This window comes from Balaenoptera borealis, assembly GCF_965194805.1.
Source record: "Balaenoptera borealis genome assembly, chromosome: 9".
NCBI classification, from domain to species: domain Eukaryota; kingdom Metazoa; phylum Chordata; class Mammalia; order Artiodactyla; family Balaenopteridae; genus Balaenoptera; species Balaenoptera borealis.
In genome coordinates this window covers 50,758,485-50,771,522 of record NC_138873.1, presented here as the reverse complement: position 1 = coordinate 50,771,522, position 13,038 = coordinate 50,758,485, and the positions used below count along the sequence as shown (strand labels likewise).

Sequence of the window (13,038 nt, the reverse complement as noted above, 5' to 3'; positions counted from 1 at the left end):
TGTGCTCTGAATGCTTTGTAATGGTGAACAAGAAGAAAAACAACCCAGATTACAGCTCTGCTCTAGGTTATCAGAGTAATCCAGAAAATCTTAGTCCCCGAAGTTGGATTAAAGTGATCCTGGATGGCTAATGTTCCCAGGGACCTCAAATTATTTCTATAAACATCTCTTCTACATAGTGAGAAACTTTCAGTCAAAGATAACCAGGCAGAAGGAGATAAAGCACTATGAAAAGAAATAGCATACATAACAGACTATATAAACACTCTCATAAGTTATCTCCAGCTAGGTACTGGCTCTAGAAGAGAGAGACTTTAAAATAATTATGCTTGCTAAAATCAAGGAGACAGAAGATAGGAATAAAATTTTCAGTAGAGCATTAAAAACCATAAAATGGCAGAGCAGATTTGAGAAAGAACCAAATAAAAACTGTAGAACTAAGAAATACAATAAGTGAAATTTAGAACTTAATGGTGGATCTAGTAGCAGATTAGAAGAGATAATTAGTGAACTAGAAGCTGAAACTGTCCAGATCAATGAAGAGACAAAACGATAGTAAATTTAGAAAAGAGAGTAAGAGGCAGAAGTTAGAGTGAGGTCAAATTTATGTGTGATTGGAGTTTCAAAAGGAAAAGAGAAAGAATAGGACAGAAACAATATTTGTAGAGATAATGGCTGGGAATTTTTAAAAATTGATTTAAAAAAAATCAGACCACAGATTCAAGAAGATAAAACCAAAGTAGGAAATATAAAAAGAAATAAAAGAAATAATAAGACAAGAATAAAATCCTAAAAGCTGCTGGGGGGGAAAAAAGGGTACGTTCAAAAGGACAACAATTAAAGTAACAGTGGACTTCTCAACTGAAAATACTGAATCTGGAAGAAAATGGATATAATTAAGGCAGTAAAAGAAAATAACTACCTATCTAGAGTCCAGTGCCTGGGGGAAACATCCTTCAGAAATAAAGGTGAAGTGAAGAAGTGAAGACTGACAAAATCTGAGATAGTTTGTTACTAGGAGATACATTCTAAGGAAACACTGAAGGACATTATTCAGACAGAAGGAAAGGTGTCTTAGATGGAAGGTCAGAGATGCAGGAAGGAATGAAGAACAACGAAGATGATAAATATATGGGTAAATCTAAATGAATATTGTATAAAACAGCAATAATAATGTTTTATTTATGTGTTTAAATATATATAAAGGATTAAAATTAATGAGAACAGAAGCTCATAAACTAGGAACTGGTAAACATAGTTTAAGTATTCTAAGATCTTTGCTTTATGTTGGAAATGGGTAAATTACCAGTCAATACTGGATTTTAATGGGCAAGAATTTCATAGGTTTTTCAAGGAACTGGAAAAGTGATTCTAAAATTTATATGAAAAGGAAAGTTACAAGAGTAGCCAAGCTATTCTGAAGATGAATAAGGTGAGGTCTTACTGTATTACATATTGATGCTATCAAAATTAACATGATATTTGTATGGATAGACACCAGAATAAAGGAATAGGATATAGTCAGACACACTTATGTGGAAACTCAATATAAAACAAGGATGCCACTGCAGAACATTGGAGAAAAGTCAGATTTCAGTAAACAGTTTTGGGAAAATTGGTTATCTGTGTGAGAAAAAAAAAAAAGAAAGAAATTGATCCCTACCTCACACCACACACAAAAATCAATTCCAGATGGATTAAAGACTTAAATGTAAACTTTGGAATTTTTAGGAGCAAATACAGAACAATATCCTTATGACCTTGGAGTTAAGGGAGATTTTTTAGGCAAGATACAAAAAGTAACAAAGCAGTAGAAAAATGGGCAAAGTCATGAAGAGGCATTTTGCAGGATAAGAGGAATCACAAATGGTCATACATTTATAGAAAACTTGATCAGTCTCATTAGTAACCAGGGAAATGCCAATTAAAAAAACAAGATATCTATCTATTCACCTATTCACATTTTATCTTATAAAATAACCTAGAAATTCCTATCCTAGCTAAATATTGTAGATCAGTGACTTTTAACCATTTTTTAAATGTTTTTATTGAAGTATAATTTACTTCTAGTGAAATGCACAGGTCTTAAATGTACAGTTCAGTGATTATTGATAAATGAATATGCTCATGTAATCCATAGTCCTACCAAATAACAGAACATTTTTTTAATAAATTCATTTATTTATTTATTTTTGGCTGCGTTGGGTCTTCATTGCTGTGTGCGGGCATTCTCTAGTTGCGGCAAGCAGGGGCCACTTTTCATTGCAGTGTGCGGGCTTCTCATTGTGGTGGCCTCTCCCGTTAATGGAGCATGGGCTCCAGGCACGCAGGCTTCAGTAGTTGTGGCATGTGGGCTTAGTTGTGGCTCACGGGCTCTAGAGTGCAGGCTCAGTAGTTGTGGCGCATGGGCCCAGTTGCTCCGTGGCATGTGAGATCTTCCTGGACCAGGGCTTGAACCTGTGTCGCCTGCATTGGCAGGCAGATTCCCAACCACTGTGCCACCAGGGAAGTCCAACAGAACATTTTTATCACCCCAGAAATTTTCTTATACTCTGCCAAGTTATTCCCTGCTCTCTCCCCACCTCCCAACAACACAACTACTATTCTGATTTGTTTTACTTCAGATTCAGTTTGCCTGTCCTAGAACTTCATATAAATTGGATCATAGAAAATGTTCTTTCTTGTGTCTGGTTCTTTGGTTTAACATAAAGGTTTTTAGATTAATCCATGTTGCTGTATGTATCAGTAGTTCATTCCTTTTATTGCTGTATAGAATTTCATTATATAGATATGCCACAAGTTGGTTATCCATTTTTCTGTTGATGGACATTTGGCTTGTTTGGAGATATTATGAATAAAGTTTGGAGATATTATGAATAAAGCTGCTATGGACAGTTTGGAGATATTATGAATAAAGCTGCTATGGACATTCTTGTACAAATTATTTTGTGACCATATGTTTTAATTTCTCTTGGATAAATATCTAGTAGTAGAATTGCTGAACCACAGGGTAGGTGTATGTTTATAAGAAACTGTGAAACTGTTTTCCAAAATATTTTCTTCTAAAAGCTTTTTGTTTTCATTTTTTTCCTGTGATCCATCTGGAATTAATTTTTGTATGGTGAGAGAAAATATTCAAGGTTAAATCTTTTCCACGTGGATGCCCAGTTGTTCCAGCACCATTTGTTAAAAGATTTCTTTTCTCCCGTTGAATTCATTGGGCACCTTTGTCAACAATAAATTGACAAAGATAGATAAAGTCTGTTTCTGGGACTCTGTATTATCTTTTGGTCTATTCTTACACTAATATCATGTAGCTTTATAATAAGTCTTGAAATCAAGTAGTGTGAATCTTCCAGCTTTGTTCTTTTTGTGGTTATTATAGATCCTTTGCACTTCTATATAAATTTTATAACCAGTGTAACATTTTCTAAAAAATAAGTCTGCTGAGATTTTGATTGGGATCTTGTTAAATCTATAGATCATTTGGGGAAAAATTGATAACTCAAAAATATTGAATCTTCTGATCCATGAACATGGTATATTTCTCTATTATTTCAGTCTTCTTTACTTTCTCTTCACAGTGGTTTGTAGTTTTTATGAGAGGTCTTGCACATCTTTTGTTAAATTTATCTCTAAGAACTTTGTATTCTTAATGCTATTATGAGTAATATTGGACTTTTTTTCATTTTTCTATTACTAGCATATAAAAATATAATTGATTTTTATGTGACTTTGTATCCTGCAGCCTTGATAAATTTATTCTAGTAGTTTTCGTATTTTCAAAGGATTTTCTTTGTACACAATCATGTCATCTGTGAATAAAGACAGATTTATTTCTCCTTTTCCAATTTTTATGGCTTTTATTTCTTTTTCACACTTTATTGCTCTGGCTATTACAGCTAGTATAGTGTTAATTAGGAGTAGTAAGGACTGACATCTTTGTTTTGTTTCTGATCTTTGGGAGAAAGATGCCAGTCTTTCACTAGGATATTACCTCTAGGTTTTTCATAGTTGTCCCTTATCAAGGTGTGGAAATTACTTTCTATTCTTAGTTTGCTAAAAGCTTTTATTGTGAATGGGTATCAAATTTTGTGAATTGCTTTTTCTACATCTAGTGAAAGGGTCATATGATTTTTCTCATTTATTCTGTTAACATGGTAAGTTACACTGTTTGATTTTCAAATGTTAACCAACATTGCATTCCTGGTATAGACCCCAATCAGTCTTAAAATAGTATTCTTTTTTTACATTGCTTGATACAGTTTGCTAATATTTTGCTTAACTATTTTTGTGACTTTGTCCATGAGGGATCTTGGTTTGTAATTTTCTTATAATGTCTGGTTTTGGTGTTACGGTTTTGTTGGCCTCATAAAATTAGTTGGGAAGATTCCTTCTTCTGTTTTCTGGAAGACCTTGTATAAGAGTAATATTATTTCCCCCTTAAATGTTTGATAGAATTCAAATTTGATAGATGCTATCTGGGACTGGAGTTTTCTTTAAATGTAAAGTGTTTTTGAATAATGAATTCAATTTATTTATAACAGAGATTGGGCTACTCAGATTTTCGTTTCTTCTTGTGTCTTTAGAGAAGTCCCTCTTTCATTCCTGATATTACTAAGTTGTATTTTTGCTCTTTTTAAAATTATCACTCTACCTATCTGTTTATCAACTTTATTGATTTTTTCAAAAAAAACTTTTAAAAAAAGTTTTATGTTCTATTTCATTGATTTCCACTTCATTTTTATTATTTCCTTCCTTCTATTTATGTAGGGTTTAATTGGCTATTTTTTCCCTACCTTTGTATGTTAGAAACTTAGACTATTGATTTTAAAACTTTTATTATTTCTTTTTAAATGTTATATCTTGTGATTAAAGCTATCAAGTTCCCTGTAAACATTGCTTTACCTGCATCCCACAGATTTTTATATTTTATATTTTCATTATCTTTCAGCTAAAAATATTTTTTAAGTTCTCTAGTGGTTTCTTCTTATATTCTATTGACTTCTCTTCTTGTACTTTTTCCCTTCTCCTTCTCCTTTTTAGCACCTGCTCTACAGGTTAAAATATGTATTCTTAACTTACCACAGTCTGCCATGAATTAGTATTAAAACATTTCACATGTAATATTAGATCCTTACCACAGTACGCTTCCACTTATCTCCCTTTGTGCTACAGTTTTCATACATTTTATTTCTACATATGTTATATACCTCAGAATACATTGTTTTTGTTTCTGCTTTAAATGATCAATTTTCCTTTAAAGAAAATTAAGAAACAAGGAGATATTTATCCACATTTTTACCATTCCCAGTGCTTTTTTTTTTTTTTTTTTTTAATTTATTTATTTATTTTTGGCTGTGTTGGGTCTTCGTTTCTGTGCGAGGGCTTTCTCTAGTTGCGGCGAGCAGGGGCCACTCTTCATCGCAGTGCGCGGGCCTCTCACTATCGCGGCCTCTCTTGTTGCGGAGCACAGGCTCCAGACGCGCAGGCTCAGTAGTTGTGGCTCACGGGCCCAGTTGCTCCGCGGCATGTGGGATCTTCCCAGACCAGGGCTCGAACCCGTGTCCCCTGCATTGGCAGGCGGATTCTTAACCACCGCACCACCAGGGAAGCCCCCCAGTGCTTTTTATTTCTTTATGTAGAATCAATTTTTCATCTAGTGTCATTTCCTTTAGTCTGAAGTACTTCTTTTAAAAGTATGCTGGGAATTCTCTTAGCATGTATTTGTCTGGAAAAGGCTTTATTTCACCATCATTGGTGAAGGATAGTTTCACTGGATATAGAATTCTAGCTGATGCTTTTTTTCTTTTAGCACATTAAAGCTGTTCTCTCAATTGTCCTCTGGATTTCATAGTTTCTAATGAGAATTGTCATCTTCATTCCTCTGTGCATAATGTGTTATTTCTCAGGCTGGTTTTTGTTCCTTTTATCACTGGTTTTCAACCATTTGATAATGTGCCCAAATGGGGTTTTCTTTGTATTTATTCTGCTTGGGTTATTTTTTGTTTGTTTGTTTTAGATTCTTGAATATGTCAGTTAATATTTTTCATCAAAATTGGAACATTTTTAGCCATTATCCTTCAAATAATTATCCTTGTCTGACTTCTCTCTCCTCTCGTTCTGTAACTCCAATTGAATGTTAGACCACAGGTCACCAAGACTCTGTTTATTGGTTGTTTCAGTTTTTTGTTTTTTAGTAGACTATTTTTTTAGAGCAGTTTTAAGTTAATAAAAGATCGTTCTCTGTATGTTTTATTCCTCTGATAGTTACTTTTCTATTTTATAGTTAGAGAGGGGTAAATCAGTGACTGGTTTGGTCACCTTGTGAATAACACCTTTATTTATTTAATACATGTTTCACTGATGACGTTTTCCATAGTAGAAATACTATATAAAGATACATAGAAGATTTTGTTCCATTGATCTAATATCTTTTTTTACACATTATATTTGTTTTTTAAAAGTATTTTATTTTCTTGTTTTTTGCTCATAAGCACCTAAAGTATGTACATGTATGTGTGTGTTTCTTATGACAGATTTATATTGTGCTTTGAATTCTCAGAAATTGTATTACTCTTGAGCCATTGGCATCACTTGCCAAACTTAGGTTTTGTTTTTTTCCTTTCCAGGCCCAGCTTCAAAGGGAAAAAGAACAGGATCATATGAAGCTGCAAGCAAAACTTGAAAAGCTTGATGTCTTAGAAAAAGAATGTTTTAAACTTACAACAACTCAGAAAACTGCTGAGGTAAGCTTCTACTTGTTTCTTTGAAGTGGTGATGCCAGGAATAAATCTTTAGTATTAAGCATAATTACACTGTATGTGAATATGCAGTAAAATTAGATTTGTAAAACTTCATTAACAACTTTTAGTAATCCAGATATGAATTCCTGCCTATAGAGATGAAAAGTTAATGTATTCTATCACAGCATGAATGAGCTTGCCTTTTGATGTGAAATTGTAGTTTTGGTTTCTTCTGCAATGGCAAAATATTTTCATTTGTTAAGTAATTTACCTAAAGGATATTGAAAAGATTGCCTTTCACCACTTACAATTAAGTTAAGCCTATTCTAGATCCTGTCCTGAAATGCCCTCTCCTTTTCCACCCAAATCCTATCCATTTCTTAGGACTTTCTCCCAGTCCTGCTTCCTCTGTGAAGCCTTCCTTGAGTTTTCCAACACTCAGGAAGCTCACCCTTTGAAATAGTACTGTCTTCCTATTCTAAACTACACTGTGGATATAAGGTGAAATACTTATGTGTATAAGGTTATACAGTATATACATGGTCTGCGTCAAATCATATCATTTCATGTATATTACTGTTGTTTCCCTCAGTACAGCATAAATAGACGTTTGTTGTAATTTGTCTATATTTTGAATGAAACATTGAGACCCAAGACTATAATTGTTTGACCTTCTAGACCTTTAAAACCTCCCAAATTTTCATTATTATGATTTTGTTGATGAAAGTTAAAAGAGCCTATGCATATACATTCTTTGCTTTTCCTTTGTTCTTCTTGTATATAATAGCAGGTAAAGAAGCATAAGAAGAAAGCCAAGAAAAACTTAGCATCTTTTGCCATTCCTTTTTCTTACTTCCTGCTTTAATTTACCAAACTATTAAGAATCAATACCCTAAGGACTCTATTTGGAAAAGGAATATAAGATATTTGGCTCTAGTTTTTGTATAATAATCCCAGATTTTTGATTCTTTTGCAGGGCAAGATTAAACATTTAGAGGAAAAACTAAAGGAAGAAGAACATCAACGTAAGCTCTTTCAAGACAAAGCTTCTCAGGTAAATAGAGCACTATATCATCTATCACATTAAAATCATGTACGTTTTATTGTACTTTATTAACTGAAGCCTGTATTCTAGACTCTAATTTCTGCTTCCTAGCTTGTTATTTTTTGTCTCGTTTTGCTATAATACTGAAGTTCTCAGTAAGTCAGCCAGTATATTCATATACTTGGATGTATTGCCAAGAGATCTTTTGGTCTTTTGAAATTCTGACAAACATATATATATTCTCAGTTGAAAGAATTCCTGCTATAGATTGTTTTCAGTTTGAGATATAGAAAATAATTCATTCTCTTAAAACCAAAATGATTGTAATTACCAGTAGACCTGGTAACTTTTACACACAAAAAATAGTATTTGGCGTTTTCTTTTCTTCCTCAAAAAACATTTTGTCTTTATAAATTGAGATCTGATCCCTCATTATAATGTTTTTGAAGAAGAAGAAACTTGTTAAAAATCAATTTAATATATTTTTTTTCAATATTGTAGCTTCAAACTGGACTTGAAATCAGTAGAATTTTGATGTCTTCAGTATCAAATCCAAAGTGCTCCAAGGAAAAGAAGAAATCTTCAAAGGTATGCAAACACTTTATTCTTATCTTGCTAATACATATTTCTTGCTAATGCTTATTTCTTCACCCTTTTAATAGTTATACCTATCCATTTCCAAAAAAAATTTGAAGAGATTTATAATACAAGACAGTGCTCTGAAATGGGCATAAAAACATGAGTCAAGTAATAATGATGGTTTGGGGTGTGAGGACAGAAAATTCCATAAAACCTAGGTTAAAGAAAGTAACAGCAGTTGAGTGCAAAACCTAGCTCTGAGTTTGCTTAACAGCCACAGCAAAAAGGAGCATATAATGGGCAGTACATCTATCTTTGTGAAATAACAATAAGCCTTCCAGTTTTTCTAGAAAGACAAACATTTTCCTAGTACTAAACTGTTAGAGAAATGTATTTTGGATACTTTACGAAAGAGGCAGTAAACAACACAATAGATACTGACAAACACAATAGATCCTGGAAGCAGTTTTATATAATATATGCACAATAAAAAGACAAAGATATAGTATTAAATTTTATTGTATTATAAATTATAGTATTATAATTATAGTCATTTCTCTAGGTAAATTATTTATTTTTTTCTGTGCTCATAGCCTTTGGATTTGCCTAAAAATAAAGATTGGGGAATGAGTACTTTATAGATTTACCAATAATATTTTATTTAGATGAGTTGATATTTTGGGTTTATTATATTAAGCTTTCTTATTTATAATGGTAAGAAAGAAAATGTTAATCCCTTTTAATCTTATGATTCCGAAATTATAGTTTTGATGACCATCATTACTGTTTACTCAATATGCATGTAGTGTTTGTGTGTGCTCTTTGCTGTGGGAACCAAGCATGCTATTTGCAAGTTCTGGCCACTGCCATAGGCTCACCCTATGGATACGATAATGGAGGAAACGTTATACTTAACTTTAGCTAGTCATTTATTCCATAAATAAGAGTTACTATTCAATAGTTCGGCTGCATTTTTCACAGATTTTTTTCTTTCAAAGAATTTGCAAACTAAGGTAATGAACATTTTCCCAATGCAATTTATGTTGATTTTTTAGCTTATTTCCTTCCTCAAGTATGTTTTATGTCTTGTCTCTACAGTAAGATTAGAAGCTGCAAAGCCATATAGAAAATCACTATAAGTAATTTACAAGTGGAAAAATTATTGACTTATTTTTATATTTGTGTTTTATGGCACCCTTTGATGAGTTAGTGGAAAAAAAATTTTAATAAGGTACAGGGAGAAACAAGGTAAAAGAAATGAAGGAAAGAAAAGGTAGCTGTTGGAAGAAAAGAAAAAGTAATTAACAGCAAAATCACTTTAAAAAAGTAGTTAGTTCAAGTCCCAAGTTCATAGGATCTGCCTGTAATAATGCCTCCCTTTAAAGATGGCAGGGACACTTAGTTGCTTGCTGAAGGTAGGATCGGATTTTGAGACCTCTATGAGAGTCTTGCTTGTCTCACTGACACTTACTCCATATCCTGGATGTAGTTCATTCAACTCATACATTTTGATTTACATAGACTAGTACCTTTAGGTAGTAAAAAGATAAATAACACAGGAATTTACAGAGAAGCAGATAAATATACAAATATAAGACAGAGTATAATAAAAACTTAATGGAGGTATAAACAAAGTATTGTGGTATTGTACAGATAAAGAATATGTGAAGGGGTCATGCAAGAAGCAGCATTAAAGGCAGCCTTGGAAAATTAGTACGTATTGATAGAGATGAGGAGAAGTGTATTACAGTCTGAGAGTATAGTTGGTTTTTCCACGAAACCATAAATAATTGTCCAGTACTGGGTGTGAGATGGTGTCATATGAGACTGAAATTGAAAATATAGCTTGAGGTGAGATTATGACTGATCTTCAATGCCATGTTAAGAATTTGAACTTTTATTCTATAAATCATTGGGAACCCTTGAAGGCTTGTAGGGAAATGATTAGAGCTATACTTCTAGATGGTAACCGACAACAGTATAAGGTGAGCTTGGAAGTAAAGAATCAGGCTGTTTGAATGTGGTAAGCAAGATGATGGAAGCCTTTCCTGTGACATTTTCATTATTCTCTTAAAAGGTTAGATTGTAATCAATCAGAGATCTCATTCAATATAGTAACTAAAAGAATTAAATTTCTTTTACTCTTAATTATAACTGCTTGAAATAGCCTTAGACCAGACCATTGTTTTCCATTACTTGAAATTACCATTCCTAAGGTACAGAGCTTGAATGATTGTCCAGGGTCACCGAGCAACTCTGAGTGAATAAGAACTGACTCACAAACTTGTGATTTCTCTACCTCTAAGCCATTTTATTTCTTTAATTTTCAGGAAAAAAAAAATTGAATGTTTATAATAGTTAAGATATCTAAATTTTCATTTAGAGTTGGGAATATTTTGTTTTCATTATGGAATATGCTCAGTTTATTGATTATTCTCTTGCTGAAGTGTTAACTAGAGTGACCAATTCACCCCAGTTTGCCTGTGACTTTCCTGGTTTTAGTACTGAAAATCCTGTATCATGGGCAAATTGAGACAATTGGTCACCCTAGTTCAATCCTTCCTACAAAAATAGTGAAATCATTTACTTTTAAGAATGTAGTTTAGCAGTGTCTTTTTAAAAATGTTTCATGAAGGAGTATGTATAACAAAAAATGTCTGCTCGAAGGATAATAATGAAATTAGCACTTGGTATACTCACCACCCAGCTTAAGAAATAGAACATTACCAGCACTGTTAAGCCCCAGCATATATCTCTTCTAAATTGTATTCCCTCCGTCCAAGGATTAACCACAATTCTGATTTTGCTTTTATCATTCTCTGGCTTTTTTAAAAAAAATTACTTTGCCAAATAAGTATTCCTAAGAAATACATTTTTTAGGTTTATGCTTTGAACTTTATGTAAATGGACTTACTCTGTTTGTGTTCTTCAGCAGCTTTCTTTTTCCTCTCAGCATTAAGTTTCTGAGATTCTTCCAATTGATACATATACCTATGGTTCGCTACTTTTTATTGCTAAAAATATTTTTTTCCTTTCTCCTTTCAGTGATCATTTGGTTTGTTTCTCACTTTTTGTTATTATAAAAAACACTGTTAAGAACTTTCTTGTACATACCTCTTGGTGTATGTGTTCAGGAGTTTCTCTAAGATGCTGGGCCATAAGTGTTATGCACCTTAGCTTTATGAGATAATGTCCAAAGTGATTGGACCAGTTTATGTTCCAATCAGCAGTTACCATTGTTCCATAGCCTAACCATAAGTGTCTATTTTTGTTTTTCACTTTTTATTTTGAAAAATTATATATTCACAGGAGATAACAAAAAAATATAAAGGGAGGTCCCATGTATCTTCAACCAGTTTTCCCCAATGGTAACATCTTTCGTAAATATAGTATAAAGTCCAGGAAATTGAAATTGGTACAATACACAGAGCTTATGGAGATTTCAACAGTTTTTTATTCACTTAGTTGTGTGTGTATATGTATGTGTGTGTGTGTGTGAGTATATGTAGTTTTATATAGTTTTATCACATGTAGATTCGTGTAATCATCACCACAGTGAAGATACAGAACTATTCCACCTCTATAAGGTTTCTTCATGCCATCCCTTTATAGTTACACATCATCCTGCTCCCTAACCCTTAGCAATTTCTAATCTGTTTACCATCTCTATAATTTTATTTCATGAATGCTATATAAATGTAATCATACAGTATGTAACTTTTTTAAAAATTTTATTTATTTTTGGCTGCGTTGGGTCTTCGTTGCTGCACGCGGGCTTTTCTCTAGTTGCAGCGAGTGGGGACTACTCTTCATTGTGGTGTGTGGGCTTATTGCTGTGGCTTCTCTTGTTGAGGACATGGGCTCTAGGCACACGGGCTTCAGTAGTTGTGGCACACGGACTCAGTAGTTGTGGCGCACGGGCTTAGTTGCTCTGCGGCATATGGGATCTTCTGGGACCAGGGCTCGAACCCACATCCCCTGCATTGGCAGGTGGATTCTTAACCACTGCGCCACCACGGAAGCACAGTATGTAACCTTTTGAGAGGCTTTTTTTGCTCAGCCAATTCCCTTGCAATCCACCCAAGTATTAATACATTTTTTAAAGTTTCTGTGTAGTATTCCATGTTATGGATGTGCCACGGTTTAACCATTTACCTATTGAAGGATATTTGGATTGTTTTCGGTTTTAGGCTATCACAAAACAGTTATAAACATTTGTATACGGGTTTTTGTGTGAACATAAGTTTTCATTTTTCTGGGATAAATGTCTAAAAGTGCAATTGCTGAATCATATGATAACTACATGTTTAGTTTTATAAGAAACTTCCAAACTGTCTTCCAAAGTGGCTGCATTATTTTGTGCATATGAGTAATCTGGTTTCTCCATATCCTTGCCAGCATTTGGTGGTGTCACTTTTTTTTTTTTTGGCTGTTCTAATAGGTGTATAGTGATATTTCATTGTAACTTGCATTTTCCTAATGGCTAATAATGTTGCATTTGATAAATGTCTTTTTAAATATTTTTTTGTTTACTTTTTCCCTTGTCAATATTTAGAAAACTAAATGTTTAAAGAGAGGACCACCTCAGCAAATTTATTCAAAGTTTGGATCACTGCCTATTGTGGCTGAGAAGGTGAGAGGGGAAAAATGAGGATACTTGTTCAGATA

The 13,038-nt window shown here is 33.2% G+C and overlaps 1 protein-coding gene across 9 annotated transcripts in view; it reads left to right on the top strand.

The window, feature by feature from the left end:
* The window catches only part of CEP57L1 (centrosomal protein 57 like 1), an 81,831-nt gene that overhangs the window by 37,171 nt on the left and 31,622 nt on the right, over nucleotides 1–13,038 (top strand). For all 9 annotated transcript variants that reach the window (XR_014248205.1, XR_014248206.1, XR_014248207.1 and 6 more), the window contains 4 exons: nucleotides 6,633–6,749; nucleotides 7,723–7,800; nucleotides 8,293–8,379; nucleotides 12,926–13,003. Coding sequence is in view for 2 of the 9 variants with exons in the window: in XM_082404820.1 (XP_082260946.1) it covers nucleotides 6,633–6,749; nucleotides 7,723–7,800; nucleotides 8,293–8,379; nucleotides 12,926–13,003 (360 nt within the window). In the remaining 7 variants the exon portion in view is untranslated. The remainder of the gene's footprint in view (nucleotides 1–6,632; nucleotides 6,750–7,722; nucleotides 7,801–8,292; nucleotides 8,380–12,925; nucleotides 13,004–13,038) is intronic.